Source organism: Hyla sarda, chromosome 5, assembly GCF_029499605.1.
Source record: "Hyla sarda isolate aHylSar1 chromosome 5, aHylSar1.hap1, whole genome shotgun sequence".
In the NCBI taxonomy this organism is placed as follows: domain Eukaryota; kingdom Metazoa; phylum Chordata; class Amphibia; order Anura; family Hylidae; genus Hyla; species Hyla sarda.
Window position 1 is genome coordinate 66169041 of NC_079193.1, and position 20298 is coordinate 66189338.

At 43.0% G+C, this 20298-nt stretch overlaps 1 protein-coding gene across 10 annotated transcripts in view; it reads left to right on the forward strand.

The window, feature by feature from the left end:
- Positions 1–20298, forward strand: part of KMT2C (lysine methyltransferase 2C) — a 279577-nt gene that overhangs the window by 93070 nt on the left and 166209 nt on the right. For all 10 annotated transcript variants that reach the window (XM_056519605.1, XM_056519603.1, XM_056519611.1 and 7 more), the window contains exon 4: positions 11209–11394. In XM_056519605.1, coding sequence (XP_056375580.1) covers positions 11209–11394 — 186 coding nt within the window. The remainder of the gene's footprint in view (positions 1–11208; positions 11395–20298) is intronic.

Here is a 20298-nt window from a genome sequence, read left to right on the forward strand (position 1 = left end):
TGGTGCTCTGCCCAATAGAACAATAGAACTTCAATAGAGGAGTAACGGAAAGAGGCGACACTCACCAAGCAGGAAACTTCTTTATTCACACTGCGGTGACATCAAATGGGTAACAGGCGGGGGAGTGGGGTGGAGGACGGGGCTACTGGGAAAAATTGTTTTGTGCGCCCTGCGCACTTCTTCTAGCCGGACATAATGTCTGTGAACGCCTTAACTCTATTCATAGAGGTGGCGTGACACAGTCGCTAGGCAACCTGATGCAGAGCAGAATCAGACCGTGGGGGCGGTTGTGAGGACAGATTACAGAAAAGGACAAACAATAATACAGTGAGTACATACACAATGCATAGAATAAAGCACAGGTACAGGCATGATCTAAAGAAAAGACCTATATTCATTGCGGTCGTTAAGCCCGATGTTACCTGTGGCACTTAGCCGTGCGATCCATCGGGCCTCTTTCTGAAGGAGGACCCTATGGCGGTCACCTCCGTTATGGAATGGGGGAACTTTTTCAAGCCCTAAAAACTTCAAATCTGTGCACACGCCACCATGTTTTTCTTTCATGTGGGCAATAAACCTGGGGGCTCCAGTGCTGGTCCGAATAGAGCGGACATGCTCTCGGAACCGGACCTGGAGCTTGCCTAATGGTCTTGCCCACATAGAACCTACCACACGGACAGAGGAGTGTGTAAACAACAAAAGTAGTTCTACATGCTACATACTATTATAAGGTCTGAGATGGTATGACTGAAACCTCCTAAATTTAATAGGATCACCTATGTACATATGTGCACAATGGGGGCAAGACCGACATGGACGGTTGCGTGTTAGTGTGTGATTGGACAGCCAGTTAGTAGCGACTTTAGAGTGACCTTTACTTAACTTCTTAATCCGATCGCCAATGGTTATATTTTTCGGAAAGTGAGAATATATTCTCTACAGTCCTACCAAGCTAGTACCCGTACCCCTAAAGGGTTGCGGGTGTTTAAAGCACCTTCCCAATACCGGGATGATCCTGATTTCCTTTTGGAATGAGAACAAGCCCATCTAGACCATGCAGCAAGACTTACCCACATTGTTCTTCAGAGGAGCCAGAAAGAATACACTACTGTCACAACTGAGCTCTGCAAGGCTAAACTCAAGTATCGTACTCGTGTTACTGAGTCTACAGCCTCCTCCTTTAAAAAGTTTGAAAAGAAGCTCATGGTCATTCAAGCGAAAAAGAGAAAAATTTATGCGGGACAATGCCGATTATGACTCCACCCAAGTATTTACCTGGAATATCAAGAAGACAGCTAGACGTCAGAGGTACCCCTCAACCGAAGAAGAGGTAACATTCGTAAACGCCCTTCTGATTATTGGACTTCCAATTCAGACGCTACAGGATTAGATGATATGTCTAGACCCCACTCCCAGGTCCTCTCCCTTTTAGGAGAAAAACCAGGAGAGGCAGAGGGAAGAAGAGATCTGACTACGGTGTCCACCAAGAGAAAAGGTGTAACAGGGAAAGACTAACTGAAGGGTCTGACATGGACAATGTCATGAATATATCCGGTGTCCCCTTTACGGATGAGTGCGTGTCACTCCTTTCCAAGGGGCTGAATTTTGTCTTATGCCAATCTTTTGATTATACCCAATTCTAGGTGGATCTTTTTAAGACCACTAGAAAAATGGGGCTACATAAAATGTTTAATAACAATCCTGCATCTGTATCCACTGATACTTTGAATGAGGGTGAAATCCCTGCTATAGTTGGCCCTCTAGGTTTTTTCTCCCATTTTGGACCCAACTTTGACAGAGAAGTTTTAGACACTTTGTGTGAGCTAGCTAGTGATAGTGACACCATTTCTCCCCCATCTAACATCACCTCAGTTGAAGTTTTACCTTTCATGGGTGGTAACCCCTCTAGGTTTTTCCCTCCCACTCTGCCGGGTAGCCCAGTTGATCTATTCATCAGAGCGGTATTGAGGGATGTGAAGGCCCTAATCTACCCCCCAAGTGAAAGGCAACATCACCCCAGGTGAGGAGTGGGCTTTGATGTGGTTGATGTCAAGACCTGATTTGACGGTAGTCAAAGCTGACTAAGGCGGTGGTACGGTTGAAATGTCCACTTTCGCTTATGACACTGAAAAACAACATCTTCTTGGTGACACCGCCACTTACAAGCCCCTCCTATCAGATCCAACTTCTAAAACCTTAAACCAGCTTTGAACCCTCCTTCGAATACATTGTGAGAAAGGAGTAATTTCTACTAAAACTGCTGAGAAACTCCTTCCTATGGCCCCTCGTCACCCTAGGTGGTATTTCCTGCCCAAGGTAGATAAGTCGCAGAGCCGACCCCCGGCCACCCTATTGTGGCCGGGATCGGCTCTGCGACAGAGTACCTTTCGCAGTACTTAGAGTGGCTTTTGAAACCCCTCTTACTTTCCACCCCCACATACATCAAGGATACCAGCGCCTTACTCACTACCCTCGCTGACTTCCACTGGCGCTACTCTTATCGTCTCTCTTTGGTGGACTTCGAGAACCTGTACAACCGCATCCTACATGATGCGGGTGTACAGGCTGTCTGTGAATTCCTCACCGTGACCGACAAAAGCGAGGGTTTTATTAACTTCATATGTGAGTCCCTCCAGTTTATCCTGACCCACAACACATTCAAGGACGGTGAGAATTGGTATAGGCAGGAGACCGGAACAGCCATGGGCACGCCGTCTCCTGCACTTATGCCAATTTGTTTCTCGCCGTCCTTGAACGGAGATATGTTCCCCCCACCCCCCACCCCTTCTGCAAACATATAAAATTGTTTGTCCTTTATGTCGATGACATTTAGGTAGTTGGGATTCTTCTGAGGCAGAGTTCTTTGAGTTCGAGATATATCTCAACAATACCAACAGTGAGAATGTTTTTTACTGCAGTGTATGGAGGTGAGGAACTCGACTTTTTAAATGTGAAACTGAGTTGTTGAAGGTACTCTTACAACTGAAGGTTTTCGTAAACCTATTGCTAAGAATGCATTGCTTCACTGTCAGAGTTCCCACCCCCTACACGTGAAACACAGTATTCCATATTCTCAGTTCCTCAGGCTGCGTCGTAATAACAGTGGAGTCCACATTTTTTGAAGCTCAAGCCCAAGAATGAAAACAACGTCTCCAAACAAGAAAATACCCCCTTAAAATCATTGAGTCTAGTCTGGCCAGGGTCAAGACCCTTGACAGGACCAAACTTTTACACCCAAAAAGAACACAAGAGGTACCCCTCAAAAGATTTACATTCTCTCTAGCGAATTGCAATATGAACCAAGCAGTAGCTAATGCTTTGCGTTACAATGGGTTCATATTTGAGGCCGACCCCGATCTTCAGGATGTAATTAAAAACCATCCCCTTATCACTTTCCGCAAAAATATAACCATTGACGATCGGATTAAGAAGTTAGTAAAGGTCACTCTAAAGTCGCTACTAACTGGCTGTCCAGTCACACATTAACAGGCAACCGTCCATGTCGGTCTTTCCCCCATTGTGCACATATGTACATAGGTGATACTATTAATTTAGGGGGTTTCAGTCATACCATCTCAGACCTTATAACATGTAGAACTACTTTTGTTGTTTACACACTCCTCTGTCCGTGTGGTAGGTTCTATGTGGGCAAGACCATTAGGCAAGCTCTAGGTCCGGTTCCGAGAGCATGTCCGCTCTATTCGGACCAGCACTGGAGCCCCCAGGTTTATTGCCCACATGAAAGAAAAACATGGTGGAGTGCACACCGATTTGAAGTTTTTAGGGCTTGAAAAAGTTCCCCCATTCCATAAGAGGTGACCGCCACAGGGTCCTCCTTCAGAAAGAGGCCCGATGGATCGCACGGCTAAGTGCCACAGGTAACATAGGGCTTAACGACCGCAATGAATATAGGTCTTTTCTTTAGATCATGCTTGTACCTGTGCTCTATTCTATGCATTGTGTATGTACTCACTGTATTATTGTTTGTCCTTTTCTGTAATCTGTCCACACGTTCGTCCCCACGGTCACAGGATTCTGCTCTGCATCAGGTTGCCTAGCGACTGTGTCACGCCGCCCCGATGAATAGAGTTACGGCGTTCACAGATGTCATATCCGGCTAGAGGAAGTGCGCAGGGCGCACAAAACAATTTTTCCCAGTAGCCCCGTCCTCCACCCCACTCCCCCGCCTGTTACCCATTTGATGTCACCGCAGTGTGAATAAAGAAGTTTCCTGCTTGGTGAGTGTCTCCTCTTTCCGTTACTACTCCCATCAAAACAAAAATGGTACCGTTAAAAACTGCAGATCACGGTGCAAAAAATGAGCCCTCATACATCCCCGTAATCGGACAAAAAAAAAGTTACAGGGGTCAGAAAAGGACAATTTTAAACATTTAAATTTTCCTTCATGTAGTTATGATTTTTTCCTGAGGCAAGACAAAATCAAACCTATATAAGTAGGTACAGGCCTACAGAATAAAGATAAGGTGTCATTTTTACCAAAAAATGTACTGCGTAGAAACGGAAGTCTCCAAAAGTTACAAAATGCTGTTTTTTTCTTCAATTTTGTCGCATCAATGACGTAAGAATAGGTATAGGGGGTCTTACGTGGGCTAGATGCAGGCGTCTCATGTCGCTCTGCTGTATTACCACAGTAACCGTGAGTACAAGGACTGTCGCTGTACAGACCTATAGATGTCTTTTTTTCCACAGGAAACATTGTGAGTGAACTTTCTTTATTTCCTTTTTTAGGTGACCTATACCAGTGGCATCTGAATAAATCAGCCCAGGGAGAAAATGCCCAATTGCTTCTTTTTATTTCTCTACAGGACCGCTACAGTGCAGACCTAGCCTTATCATTGGCATGATACATGTTTCTGTTTTTTTAGGTCCTTGGGCAATGATTTATAAAGCAACTAATGGAAGTGATATTAATCAGGCTTCCCTACATTGTTAAATAATATGTTTGTAGTACAGTTGCTTATTTGCACATCTTGTGGTTCCATTGTATGACATTTGGGCTACTTGGTGAGTTACGACTGTTTACATTATATATACCTCCATGATGACACTACCGAGACTGGTGGTAGAAACGCGTTGGTGGTATAATTCTATGAGCTTTGATACTGTTTTCTTTTAACAGTTATTTGCGGTACCGTGTGTGGCTGGGCCCAGCCACACAGAGTCAGCGTATACTCTATTATTTTTGCTTTGCCACCGTGCAAATATCATTAACCTACACTAAGAAAAATATACATTTTAATATATATACAATAGTAAAAGTTATGTTTTATGTGCACATCCCGAAATCTTTTTCATCAATTTTGTCGCACAATGATTTTTTTCTCTTTCACAATAGATTTTTTGATAAAATGACTGGCATTACAAAGTATAATTGGTACAAAAAAGGAAGTGCCAGCGAGGTGATTGCGGATCCCAGATTTATTAGGTAGGTAAAAATAGGAACAGTAAACAAAGGGTTACGCGTTTCAGGCATGTAGCAGAACGCCCTTAGTCATAGTCATCTATGACTAAGGGCGTTCTGCTACACGCCTGAAACACATAACCCTTTGTTTACCATTCCTGTTATTACCTACCTAATAAATCTGGGATCCGCAATCACCTCGCTTCCTTTTTTGTTCCTGCATTCGGTGCTGCCATACACCTGCCGTGCGTTGGTGTTGGGAGGATGGTCCGGTGCTAGCTGATCAGTCCGTACCTTGTTTGTAAAGCAGAATTGGAGGTGCAAAAAAAAAGCCATTATATGGATTTTTAGGTGCAAAATTGAAAGGGTTATGACTTTTAAAAGGTAAGGAAGGAAAAACGAAAGTGCAAAAACGATCGGTCCCCAAGGGGTTAATTTTAGAATAACCTGTACGGCAAAACAAGAAAATAGTGTTTGTGGGAAAAAATTTGAAGAGAGAACTGCAATTTTGCTAATTTTAGGGGTTTTTGTTTTTACGCAGGGAACTTTATGATTAAAATGATGTGTTCTCTTTTATTCTCTAGGTCAATGCGATTAAAATGATCCCCAATTCATGTAGTTTTTCTACTATTGCTCTACTTTTATAAGAAGTCAAAACTTAATGGAACGAATTTAGTATACCGTATTTAAAATTGTTCTCTTATGACCCCTATAACTTTTAGATTTTTCCGTGTACATGGATGTATGGGGGCTCCTTTTTTGCACCGTGATCTGTAGCTTTTATCGGTACCATTCTTTTAATGTTTTTTTTTTTCTCACTTTTAATTCATCATTTTTTTTCAATATATGATGTGATTAAAAATCTATATTTTTAGACTTTGGTGTTTGTTTATGCTGTTCACCGTACAGGATCATTAACATAATGTTTTTATAGAAAATTTTATTTATTTTTTTGGGTGGCGGGGCTTATTCCCTTTTATTAAAACTTTTTTTTACTTAAACTTTTTTTTTTATAGCCCACAGAGGGGGCTATATATTGCACTCTTTAGCTTGCAGATACTGATCAGTGCTACGCATATGTATAGCACTGATCAGTGTTATCTGAGATCTACTTCTATGGTCTGCTCGAGGGCAGGCCAGAGAAGAAGACCCCATGATGGCCCAATCTTAGCTGATTGGATCCCAGCGGCGATCAGATCAGCTACATGATTCGCCGCAGATGCCATGATCACTATTGATCACGGCACTTGAGGGGATAATGGCAGACATCAGTGCAAATTGCAGGCTTAACATGCTCATTTAAACTGACTTTAGCCACCTTTAATATTCATCCACTTAAGATAAGTGAGTAACTATATGCACATAGGACAAAACAAAAACTTCCTTGGCTGAGCGCTAACCAACTTAAGACAGTGAGGGAGATTTATCAAAACCAATCAGATCGCTTCTTTCATTTTTGAAAAGACCTGTGAAAAATGAAAGAAGCGATCTGATTGGTTGCTATGGGCAACTCAGCAACTTTTCTTCTGGACAGGTTTGATAAATCTCCCCCAGTGTCCCTAAATATTAGTTTGGAGCCTACTGCTAACTGCCTAGCCTGTCTCTCTCACTCACAGGAGCCCTTTTTTTTTTGAACAACCAAGCCCTCTTTTCACATATGTCTCTCAGGTGGCTTCTCCATATTAGTGGAATACCTGCACCACTTTAGCATTCATACTGCCATTATGTATATCCCGCCAATAAAGATATATATAGATGTATGTATGTATGGAAATAATATATATAATATATATAAAATATATATATATAGCAATAGAACAAAGAGAGCGGCACTCCAGTATAGGTGAAACCCAGTGAGGGTGTTTTTATTCACACATCTGCAAAAAACGCGACATTTCGGTTCATCAATAGAGCCTTTCTCAAGCTCAATCTCAAGTGAAAGCACAGCATACTTATAAGCCCCTCAATTACATGTGCAAATGAGGGGGTGGGGGGTGTCACAAAGCTGTCCCAACATAGTGACATCATATAATACAAAAATGTCACACACTGATCAATATACATTTATAAGTGCACATCACCAGTGTCATCTACTGGATACGTAGTGTAAATCCCTCATATATATTAACATACTATTACAATAGTGTAGTCCAATCTTACACCTATTTTCATGGTATCCGGTGTAGTGGGCGGATCTCAACTGTCTCCCAACCAATCGCACTTGCTTGTTCGTTTCGTTCACTATGTTTGTATACACAGCTATAGTGCGCAGGTCCCGGACCTCCACTTCCGGGGAAACTGGAAGTTGTCGATCCGCATCATCGGCCAGCCTTCAGTAGGTGTTCTCGGGACCTGCCTCTCCACTGAGTCATGGCCACACCTCCTCGCGCTTGCTCCATATTGTTCCATATTCAGCGGGCGGCCATGATTAAAACGGGCAACTGATCCCAAACTACATATTCATATTTTGCAGGGAGAGGGGCAACGAACCATATAAGTTATAGCGGTCGGTTACTAGATCAAAACAAATATTTCAATACTAGCTAAATTCTAGCAAACTTTGTTACATCATGGACACACTATGGCTGACAGTTTCTTATGTCTGTAAATGCATATAAGCGGCTGTCCACCAGGTCCCGCTACCCAATATAGTGGTTCTACTCTGTGGTCAAGTTCATTCACCTAGACCTCTTTTCGTGGACAAGGCATTTATTGGGGCTACTACCTCAATGTCCCCATCCGGGGTTTCTCAAAGTAATTCCCTGTAGTCCTCCAACCACCAGGTATGGGCCTCATTAGTGGAATTTTTATCTAGCCACCAAAAGTCCAGACCTGTCATATAGTGTGTCCTTCAATGAAAAACAACCTGACCGCATATATAAGTAATTCTATTATCCCCCTTCCTGCAAAAAAACTTAAATTTGCTAAAGAGAATAACCTAAAGAGTACTTATGATTCTGGCTGGTACCCTGTACTGTAGAGGGTACTACCAGACACCAGTCAGTGCATGCACTTCAGTAATTCAGATGTTTTGCCAGTAAAATGCCCATTCTGATTGGTCAGTTTTTCCAGCCATTGAGACGTTTCGCAGATCTGGACTGTCCGTTTATGTCGAGTTTGGTTTCAGGCTACAATGGTCGAGAAAAGACCATTGTATGTTGAAAATATTGTAGACTGAGGGACCAGTGTGTGTGTATATATGTGTGTGATATATGTTGTGGTAGTATACATTATTTTACAGTAAGTGGTGAAGAAATGTTTGCCTAAACTGTGGTGCAAATGAGGCAAATAAGCTCAGACCTGAACTAGCACATACTAAAGCAATCCATAAACTAGCAATGGAAGTTGTCCAGACTTAACAACCACCTCTCTGCCAGGAACAGGGGGTTCGATCATTCCTCTTCTCAGTACCTGCGGATGATTCCCCAGTCAGATCCCCACTTAACAATCTTTGCCAACACGTTATGAAACGACAGAATTTCTGTCATCAGAAGCAACTTTTGACATGTTGTTCCACATCTCAGGAGTCTCTACATGGAAACATGGATTTCTCACCTGCCCGGGGAGTGTAGCGCAATGTCGCCCACTTCCCAGGCCAGTAACTCACCATCACATCTGGTCTGAGGAGTGAGACTTGGGGCGATCAACAACACATCTTGACATATTTGCCAAATCAAAAGTGGTTTTTACCACCATGACAGTATCTAATCATATAAAGGGTTAACAGTGGCCATTGCTGGAGTTTTGAGAATCAGAACGGTTCAGTCCGTTACAATACAGTTCCTGTAAGCTGCACAATACTGCATAGCTCTCCACTGCAGGGCACCTCCACCCCCTTTTAGTAGCGTTCATGGGCTGGCACTAGCAGGGAGCAGGAGAGAGTAACGTTTTGTACGCCTGAGTTCACTCTGCCGGCTTTATTACGGTTATATTCAATGGAAGGACTGGATTATCAAATCACAATACAGAGGGAACCATTGTAGCCACAGTAAGCCATTTATGGTTTATTGCAGCCTCTAGTAAAGCTGGGTGACAAGTAATGTGACCACCATTATACCTACCACAGTGATTGGTAATAAGCTTCCTTAGATTCTAGAATGGCAAATCTGTGTTTATTCAATGATAGCAGTTGTTAGCAGACATCACACTGTCTTTAGAATTACATGAAGTTATTTATAGAAGGTCATCATTGTAAGGTGCTGTTCACATTTGCATTGGAGGTATTTTTTTTTTTTTTTATGAAGTGGTGCCAGAAAGTTAAGCAGATTTGTAAATTACTTCTATTAAAAAAATCTTAATCCTTCCAGGACTTGTCAGCTGCTGTATAATACAGAAGTTCTTTTCTTTTTGAATTTCTTTTCTGTCTGTCCACAGTGCTCTCTTCTGACACCTCTGTCCATGTCAGGAACTGTCCTGAGCAGGAACAGTTCCCCATAGCAAACATCTCCTGCTCTGGACAGTTCCTGACATGGGTAGAGGTGTCAGCAGAGAGCACTGTGGTCAGACAGAAAATAATTTCAAATAGAAAAGAACTTCTGTATTATACAACAGCTGCTAAGTCCTGGAAGGATTAAGATTTTTTAATAGAAGTAATTTACAAATCTGTTTAACTTTCTGGCACCAGTTGATTAAAAAAAAAAGTTTTCCACTGGAGTACCCCTTTTAATGTGCATTGGATCCAGCATCCTTTATGTTGTTGCTCCTATAACAAAACCCAAAAACGGAATTGAAAACGCAAATGAGAACTTTGCACAAAACATAGACTGAGAGGGTCCGTCAGAGAGTGAAGTGCTGCGGCCCCTTTCTGTGACAGCCATGTGCCATAAGGCATATCGAATAAGTAGTCAAGATAAGAGCCATTTTTTACAGGCAAGTAGTACCATTGTAATGTAGACCTTTGCCAGTATGAATGCAGCTGGCAATATAAAGTATGAATACTTTTGTTCGGCCGACCATGTTGGCATATAAGTATTAATAAATAGCAGCAATTGGCTCACCTGCCCTGGTGCTCAAGATGCCAGTCCTCTACAGCAAAGTTTCTCAACCAGGGTGCCTCCATCTTTTGCAAAACTACAACTCCCAGCATGCCCGGAGTTGTAGTTTTGCAACATCTGGAGGCATCCTGGTTGGGAAACACTGTTCTTCAGTAATGATTCAGAAGCATTGGTCCAGCGCTCTTATGAAAAGCTATGAGTACTGGACTATTGCTTACAGCGATACACAAACCTGAGCAATATCACTGTATTCAGGGACCAGAGAAAAGGTCCAGAAAAGATTTAAAGGGGTTTTCAAGGGGGGGACTTTTATTTTATTTTTAATATCAACAGGCTCCAGAAAGTTAAACAGATTTGTAAATTACTTCTATTAAAAAATCGTAGTCCTTTCGATTATTATTAGCTGCTGAAGTTGAGTTGTTGTTTTCTATCTGTCAACAGTGCTCTCTGCTGACACCTCTGTCTAGAGAACTGCACAGAGTAGAAGAGGTTTGCTATGGGAATTTGCTTCTACTCTGGACAGTTCCCAAGACAGGTGTCATCAGAGAGCACTTAGACAGAAAAGAACCACTCAACTTCAGCACCTCATAAGTACTGAAAGGATTAAGATTTTTTTTTTTATAGAAGTCATTTACAAATCTGTTTAACTTTCTGGAGCCAGTTGATGTATATAAAAAAGTTTTTTCCTGGAATACCCCTTTAAGGATTGCACTGTAAGAAATGGATTCTATTATATCAAGTAAACTTGTGAAAACATCAGTCTAAATCCTTTCTTCCTTTCCTTCTTTTTAGTGAACAACTTTGTGCTTTTTGTTATTGTGGCGAGCGGAGTCTCTTGGGGCAAGGGGAATTAAAGCAGTTCAGTCCAACTCCTGACTTTCTCCTTCCGTGGAAAACACTGACTGAGAACAAAGATCCTAATGGCGACACTGGCACCTGTAAACCTATCGGAAAATCGGCCAAACACAGGCATCAGAAGTGAGTATTCAGTCTCTTGCTGTATTCAATTTTGTTGTCCTTTTGGTTTCTATCTCCTTTTTAAAAGGAACGTGTCATCACTTTCATGCTGCCTGAACTCTAAATCATCACATGGGGTTCAGGAAGCTAGGAAATAACAGGTATACTTTAGGTAACTGTTATTTATGTAGATTTAAGGGGGCATAATATATATATATATATATATATATATATATATATATATATATATATATATATATATATATATATAATGTGTGTATATATACTAGGGATCGACCGATATCTGTTTTTTAGGGCCGATACCGATAATCGGTGCAGGTTAGGGCCGATAGCCGATAACTTATACCGATATTCCGGTATAAGTTATCGGCTATTTAACCCCCTGCGACACCGCTGCAGATCATTGATTTAAAGCGGGCGCTTTAAATCAATGATCTGCAGTGGCTTTTGCAGGGCCATAGGCCGCCGCCGCCACCACCCGCTTCTCTCCCCTACCTGCCAGGGTGCTCCGGGCCATCCATCCATCGTTCATGTAGTGTCCGAGGGCGTTCCGGGTGGAGGGTGGTCCGGTCCGGGCTGTCCTTCTCCGGCGGTCATCTTCTCCACTCCGGGCAGGCTCCGGCCTAGTACGCTGCATAGACGTCGCTGCGCAGTGACGCCCGTGGGCAGCGACGCACCTGACGTCACGGCGTAGCGGCGTCTATGCAGCGTACTAGGCCGGAGCCTGCCCGGAGTGGAGAAGAAGACCGTGGGAGAAGGACAGCCTGGACCGGACCGTACCACCCTCCACCTGGAACGCCCCCGGACACAACATGAAGGAAGGATGGCCTGGACCACCCCCATTACGGGTAAGTTTAATTTTTTTATTGACTCGGAGGGTGGGGGAGGGGCCCGACCGGTATAGCGGTATGGGAAAAAATCCATACCGGTATACCGCCCAGCATCACGGTGGGGGGTGCGGTGCGGCGGGTCGAGGGGGTGGCGGTCGCGGTGCGGGGGGCGGGGCATTATTGGCTAGATAATTGCCGATACCGATAATGCCCAAAATCGTGATTATCGGCCGATAATATCGGCCATACCGATAATCGGTCGATCCCGAATATATACATATATTTATATTCCTTATTAGCCTAGTATAGATACAGAAGTTGTATTGGTTTTTAAAGCATATACAGTGGTCCCTCAACATATGCTGGTAATCCGTTCCAAATGGACCATCGTTTGTTGAAACCATCGTATGTTGGGGGATCCATACAATGTAAAGTATAGGACAGTGGTCTACAAATTGCGGACCTCCAGATGTTGCAAAACTACAACACCCAGAATGCCCGGACAGCCGTTGGCTGTCCGGGCATGCTGGGTGTTGTTGTTCTGCAACATCTGGAGGTCCGCAGGTTGTAGACCACTGTTAGAGGAAGTTGTACTCACGTGTCCCCGCTGCTCCGGACCATCACTGCTCGCCACCGCTGCCCTGGATGTCGCCGTCCATCGCTGTCGCTACGTCCCCGAGGTGTCCCCGACGCTCCGGCAAGGCCTCTGCTTCCCCGGCATCTGCGCTCTCTGTCACCGCCATCACGTCGCTACGCACGCCGCTCCTATTGGATGACGGGACGGTGTGCGCAGCGATGTGATGATGACGATGGAGAGCGCCAACGATGCAGGGTAATCATCAATAATCATCAATACCAGATATCAGATATCAGTGACGTTAGTAGGACCAATTGGGGTCTTTACCTCTTAAACGGGTTATCTAGATAGCAGATATTATTTTTAAGTCCCCGCTTTTCAGGTTATTTAGTCCCCTCACTCCCATTGACTTTAAAAAGAGACGTGTTAACAATGTAACGCCAAACGCTACTGTTATTGCAGCTCACAATACTGTCAGAAGAAGTATTGCCAATTGTGTAAATGGCTTGCTCAGTGGTTTTTAGCTTTCCAACCAGGCTGGAGGGGATCAGGGGTCCCTCAGGATTATGGTGGGACCTCAGTCATGTATGGCATGTCCTATGACTTTATATGCCCAGATGGGGATAGCCCTTTAAAAATTAAAGCTGCCCAAAAACAGACACTGAAAGAGTTAAATATATGATTTAACCTCAATGGGGAAGATTTATCAAAACCTGTCGAGAGGAAATGTTGCTGAGTTGCCCATAGCAACCAATCAGATCACTTCTTTAGTTTTTCAGAGGCCTTTTCAAAAACGAAAGAAGTAATCTGTCTAGAGCAACTTTTCCTCTAGACAGGTTTTGATAAATCTCCCCTATGTCTTTAAGAGAATATTGTGTAAAGTGATACTAATTAGCCATAAAATAATTGGTGACATACAGACTTTACACTTAGGTTTTCTACCAGTATTTTGCTACAGGTTGGTTATTATCTAGCTGGCGTCTTTGCCTTTTCTTCTACTTTGCACAGCTTCTTAAGCAAATAACAATCCTCCTGCCAGACTTTAATTATCAAAATCTATAGTCTTCATTTTGACAGAAAATAAAGCCTCCAACTGAGTTTAGTTAATCTTATGTGATGGTAATTGAAAAACTTGATGGGGCAGACTTATCAGCGTTTTCCTGCCGTGACATGGTTACCGTAGAGTCATGAAGTGTATTTCCACCAGTTTATGAAAAATGTTACTTGCCACGCAATATAATGTTTTAGTAAATCTCTGCGCTCATCATTTTATAGTAGCTGTATCCTGGTTACCACCACGTATTGCCGTCCTCTCCATAGTGCCATTTGCTACTGTTGTTTTCTTGTATATACCAGATAAATTAATTGCTTATTGAGAATGGATAGCGGCTCCGGGCCGGTAATAGGGTTGGAGAGAATATTTGGCCGCAGTGTGGATTGCAAATGGATTTCTGACAGCACGGAGAGTAAAAATATAACTGGTGTTTTCTCTTTTGTATAATTTGGAGATGCAGCACATTGCTTTATCTTCATTCTGTTTTTATTTAATAAAAAAGGTAAAGTTTGAAACACCAAGATGATAAATGATCAAGGAGCCGACCAAATACAGGCCTTCAATACATACATCTCTATAAATGAAAAAGATGAGCAGTCTGTTGGGAAGGGGGACGGTAGTGCTGTTGAGTACCTGTTATAGAACTTACTATCATTCTCTCTAATTTTAATATTTAATTTTTGTAAAGATTTTACAGTAGTGTATATAAGAAGTTTGAATTGGAAGGTGGCAGGTTTTTGAGATTAAACAAGTACTCCACTGCTGAGAGTTTGGAACAAACTGTTCCAAACACTGGAGCCGGTGCCGGGAGCTCATGATGTCATAGCCCCGCCCCCTCATGGCATTCCTCACCCCCTCAATGCAAGTCTATGGGAGGGGGCGTGTTCCATTCCAATGATCTGACATGTATGGTGGCTTCCCAACTCATCCGTAATGACAGATAACAGAGGAAAAGGAGGCACAGGCATGTTGTAATCTTACCCACCAGATCCTTTTCTGTGGGAGATCAGTTTTCTGTTAGCAGCTTGGGCCCTATTCACACTACAGTCATTATATATATATATATATATATATATATATATATATATATATATATAAATATATTTGTGTATGTGTGTGTGTGTATATATATATATATATATATATATATATATATTTTATTTTATTTTTTTAACCATTCCAAGAGCAGAACAACAAAAATGAACAGACTGCTGGTTTGCCTGACACCAACAAAATGCTGAAATGACTTAAATTTTCACTCTCATTAAAACTAATTTTTGCTATTGCACTCCTTATGACGAATAAAAAATATTTCTAATATACTCAATTTAAAAAAAATGAAGTTTTATTTGTGCTTAATAAAAGCTCAAGAGCAAATTTTCCCCCATCACATACACAGACTTTGGACCAAAGCCCAAACACAGGAAGTGCAGCCTGGAGTGCAGAGGGGGGGGGGGGGTGTCCACCCAACAGCATATGGCAGTTAAATGTGAGAGGAGCTATGATTGGATGAGGCTGGACACACACCCCTCAGCACTCCAGGCTGCACTTCCTGTGTTTGGGCTTTGGTCCAAAGTCTGTGTACGAGATGGGGGAAACGTGCTCTTGAGCTTTTTTAAGCACAAATAAAACATAGAAAACTTCATTTTTTTTAAACAAAGTATATTAGAAATATTTTTTATTTACCATAAGGAGTGGAATAGCAAAACTTAGTTTTAATGATGTCGCATAATAATAATAATAACAATAATAATGTTAATTTTAGGTGGTTGTATGCTGGTAGTGATATTCTAGATCTTTAGTTTGACAGTAACAGACTTCTCTGCCTAGGAAAGGTTTAGCATGGATTAAGAAAGATCTATGATAGATAGAATTGTTTTGCTTGAGTTATTAAGATTTAGGAAGCAATAGCTGATCATTATGTGTTACTGCCATTTGGAAAAACGCAGGTTATCCAAAATCTCGATCACATTGGATCTCAGTCCTGAGTCCGATCTGTGATTGCTAGTTGTAACCTTGTGAAGTGTGCTGCAGTACTCTTCACTCTCTGGCTGGTTTCCAGCTTATTGACTGCTTTAGAGTCTGTGAGAATGAGTCAGGTTTGAGTGACGGCTGGGAGGGAAGTGCGCTCACCTGGCTGTAACTCACGATCACAGTGGGTTAGTGGGGCTCAGGACTGAGATCGGGTGCGATCTAAACTTTTGAGATGTTTAAAGAACAATGTCAAAAGTTTTTCCAAATGACTCTAATGCTTTAATAGTCTTTGACGATTGAGTATTTTACCATGTCTTAGATCCATGTCCCAAGATAACATACATGTAGACCACAATCTAAACCTGTCATTAATTTCTACAATAAAGGAGCTGCAGGGCTTGTTAGAGGCAGCGAAGTATGTTACATGCAAAAAGACTGCGTGGCTGGTAACCACATAGCAAAACTCTGTAAATTGTGCCCAGCAATTGCCACACCGCACATACAACCACATCTTGTGAACTCAGCCCTAGCCTAGGTTCTTTCCATTGTTTAGTCATACAGTTGACTGTACAGGTAATTATAAAATCCCTGGTTTTATAATTACCTGTTCCCGGGGTCCGAGCTACTTCTGGCTCCTGTGGCGTCCTTGACTATTGCTGTGCACTGCACTGCGCAATGACGAGTGACACCCTCAGCGCGACCTCACGGCAGTGCGCACAGTGACAGCTCAGGATGCCGCCGGAGCCAGAAGTAGCGCGGACCCCGGGAACAGGTAATTATAACACCGGGTGATGGAGGAGGCAATGGGGCAGTGGCGGTTGGACTAGGTAGGACCCCAGGACAGGCAGGGGGAGAGAAGCGGGCGGCGCCAGCGGTCTCTGGCCCCGCAAAAACCGCTGCAGTTCATTAATTTAAAGCGCCAGCTTTAAATCATTAATCTGCAGCGGCTTCTGCAGGGGTGGGGGTAATGGGTAAATGGCCGATAACTTATACCAGTATAAGGTAAAGGAGAGGAGCAGCACACCAAGTGTGTGGATGAGGCGGGTGCAAGCGGGCCCAATCGCAGCCCGGGTCACTGGGAGCAGAGTAGATGCAAAGCAAGGAAGTTGTCCCACAGCACTCCAAAATGGTGGATAACAAAGTGTTTATTGCCTCATGGTAGGATACAACGTTTCGACCGTCACCACGGTCTTTTTCAAGCATGCAATGTGACACACACATCCCATTTTTGTATGGGTTACAAGTAAATTACAATCATTGAACAATAAAGCAGAATAAGTGAAAAACATAACAGTGTTGATGCAAAAATTATGAAAAAATATATCACAGTAAGTACTGTGTCTAACGCAAAGATAATAAAGTGACAACATTGCTGTACATTATATACATAAGTGTCCCATGTCGTGTACAGTGTTAAAGACATAATTATAGTGCAGGTGTATGGTTAAAAGCAATCAAGGGGAATCCTGGTGATCAAACACTCACCCGTCTGGAGTCGGTGGCGGCCATTACCTGCCGCCGTGTGTGCACACGGCTGTACAGGATTCCGCAGGCTAGACAGGAGCACAGCCAATCGCAGGGAGGCGTGTGGCGCTGCTAGGCAACGCCGTTGGGTCGCACGGTCCGCGCACACTCACTGTGCTTCCGGATACCGTGTACGCCATGTTGCTTGAGGGCAAATTGTGCCCGAAATCGGCGCATGCGCGTCTGGAGGGGATGAAGATGTGACGGCCATGTAGGTGTCGGGCATTAGACCCGATGCATCTGTGAATGTAAATACTGAACACAGGAACTGTGTATGTGTAGGGATCTGATGGTTGGGTGAAAAGTGTGTCAAAAGATGAATGGACACAGAAAAAAAGGTTGTTTGGACATGTGTATTAATAAAAAGTGTAGAAGCTGGTGAATACTTATGTGGGGCGTGTATGAAATGGTTAATAAAGGCAAAGAATATGTGTGTAATGTATGTGAAATCTATGTGAAAAAAAGAAAGTGGTAAGGGGGAGAGGTGTGGGGAAAATGGCAAAAGTGTGGTGATTGTGTGAAAAGATGTCGAAAATTAAATGAAAATAAAAATCCAAAAGGTATGCATATGAAATTGCAAAAGAAATAAAAGATGGTACCCTTAAAGAACAAATATGCATGATGAAAGTCTACATAGGCCACAATAGATCTGTGCTAATGGGAGATGTAAAGCAACAGGCAAAAAACTGACACCTGTGTCCCTTGTCCTGGTTGGCTGTGCCCTGGCAGAGAGGTATAGCAGTACATGGGCTTGATGGAAGTAGATGGTGGTGCTTGATCTAGGTTTCCCCAGGAAATCTGCATGAAAACAAATTCAGAATAAATATACCGTATATGTAAAAACAAAAGAAATGCAACTGAAGAAAAAGTATGGTGTGTCACACAATGTATACACATAAAGTTAGTACTCGACAGGTCATCTAGATAGTTTATAAATGCCGGCAGTGACTGTAAAATCTACGTTGAGTCCATGAGGGCGAAGGCTGCCCAGTTCATGGATCCAACGTAGTTCACATCGCTTGAGTATGCTCACTCTGTCGCCTCCCCTTTTGGGTACTGGTACATGGTCCAGTAGAGTAAATCTAAGTTCGTGTTCTTGGTGTCCAGCTTCAGTAAAATGTTTAGACACAGGTAAATCTAGCCGTTTTTTCCGGATAGAGTACCTGTGTTGGTTCAGTCGTGTACGAAATTCAAGTGTAGTTTCACCTACATAAAGTAGGTGGCATGGGCAAGTGAGCACATACACCACATATTCAGAGGTGCATGTTAAGTACCATTTGAGTTTGTAGATTTTGTTGGTACTGGAGTGTTGAAAATGTGGGCCCTTATCCATGCGGTTACAGTTAATGCAACTGCGGCATGGATAACTCCCCTTGTTTTGTGTGCCGAAATAGCGTTGTCGTCCACCCACACCCCTCGAGACATCTGTCTTAACTAGTCTGTCTCTGAGGTTTGGGGGGCGACGATATGACATCAAAGGGTAATTCTGGAATTCTTCCACTTGGGGAAAACTATTTTTGAGGATATGCCAATGTCGATTGATTATTCTGGCTATAGAGGTGGATCTGTCATTGTAGGTGGAGACGAAACTGATGCGTTTGTTGGGTTCCTTAGGCATGGGTGGTTGTAAAAGTGTCTCGCGTTGCAGGGTTAGAACTTGGTGTTTGCTTCTCTCTGTCAGTGTTTTAGGGTACCCTCTTTGTGTGAAGTTGTTGATCATTTTGTTGAGGGTGGGTTCTATCTTGTCATTAGTGCTTACTATGCGTCGTGCCCTGAGCATCTGACTTTTGGGGAGAGACTTTACCATTGGGCGTGGATGGTGGCTGTTGTAACGCAAAATGGAGTTACTGTCTGTGGGTTTCACAAATAGGTCTGTGTTCAATCTGCCATCGTGGATTGTCACTAGTGTATCTAGAAATTGGACTGCATGTTTGGAATGTGTAAGAGTGAATTTGATATGATTGTTGATGTTGTTCAGATATGTCAAAAAATCTTGTAGTTGGTCGACCGTGCCCGTCCAAATGAGAAAGACATCGTCTATGTACCTCCATCACGCCAGCACATGTCTGGCGTGGTGGGACACATAGACGAATGCCTCCTCCAACTCTGTCATGACCAAATTTGCGTAACTGGGCGCCACGTTGGTCCCCATGGCGGTCCCAGCCCTCTGTAGGTAAAAACAGTCATTAAATGTGAAATAATTGCATTGTAGAACCAATTCCAACAGCTGCAGGATAAATGAAATCTGTGTGGGAGAGAAATCAGTGGAAATCACTTTATGTATGGTCTGAATACCCAGGTCATGTGGGATTGAAGTATAGAGACTTGTGACATCTAAAGATGCTAATATGGTGTCATTTGGTACCGAAATTTGTTGAATTTTGCGGAGGAAATCAGATGTGTCCTTGATGTATGATTTGGCCTTGTGAACGTATGGGCGAAGAATTTGATCAAGAAAGATGGATATATTGCTGGTGAGTGAATCCCTCCCAGAGACTATCGGTCTCCCGGGAGGGTCCACCAGACTTTTGTGTATTTTTGGGAGAAAATATATCATCGGTGTCTTGGGGTTCAAAACCGTAAGAAAGTTGAACAGGAGGCGGTCTATGGTTTGTGTGGTTAGAGCGTCTACCAAGACAGTGTTGATCCTCCTTTGTAGATCAAATTTCGGATCTTTGTGAAGCGGAGTATATGTACTACTATCCCCCAGCTGTCGTAGTGCTTCGGCTATATACTTTGAGCGGTCCATAATTACCACCGCTCCGCCTTTGTCGGCTGGTTTTATGATCAAATTATGACTATGGACCAATTCGTCTATAGCCAGAAGTTGTTCACGGGGGATGTTATGTGATGAGTGGGTATTGTTGGTATGGCGTAATTTGTCTATCTCTCTTTTGATCAATGTGTACTTTGTTATCCACCATTTTGGAGTGCTGTGGGACAAC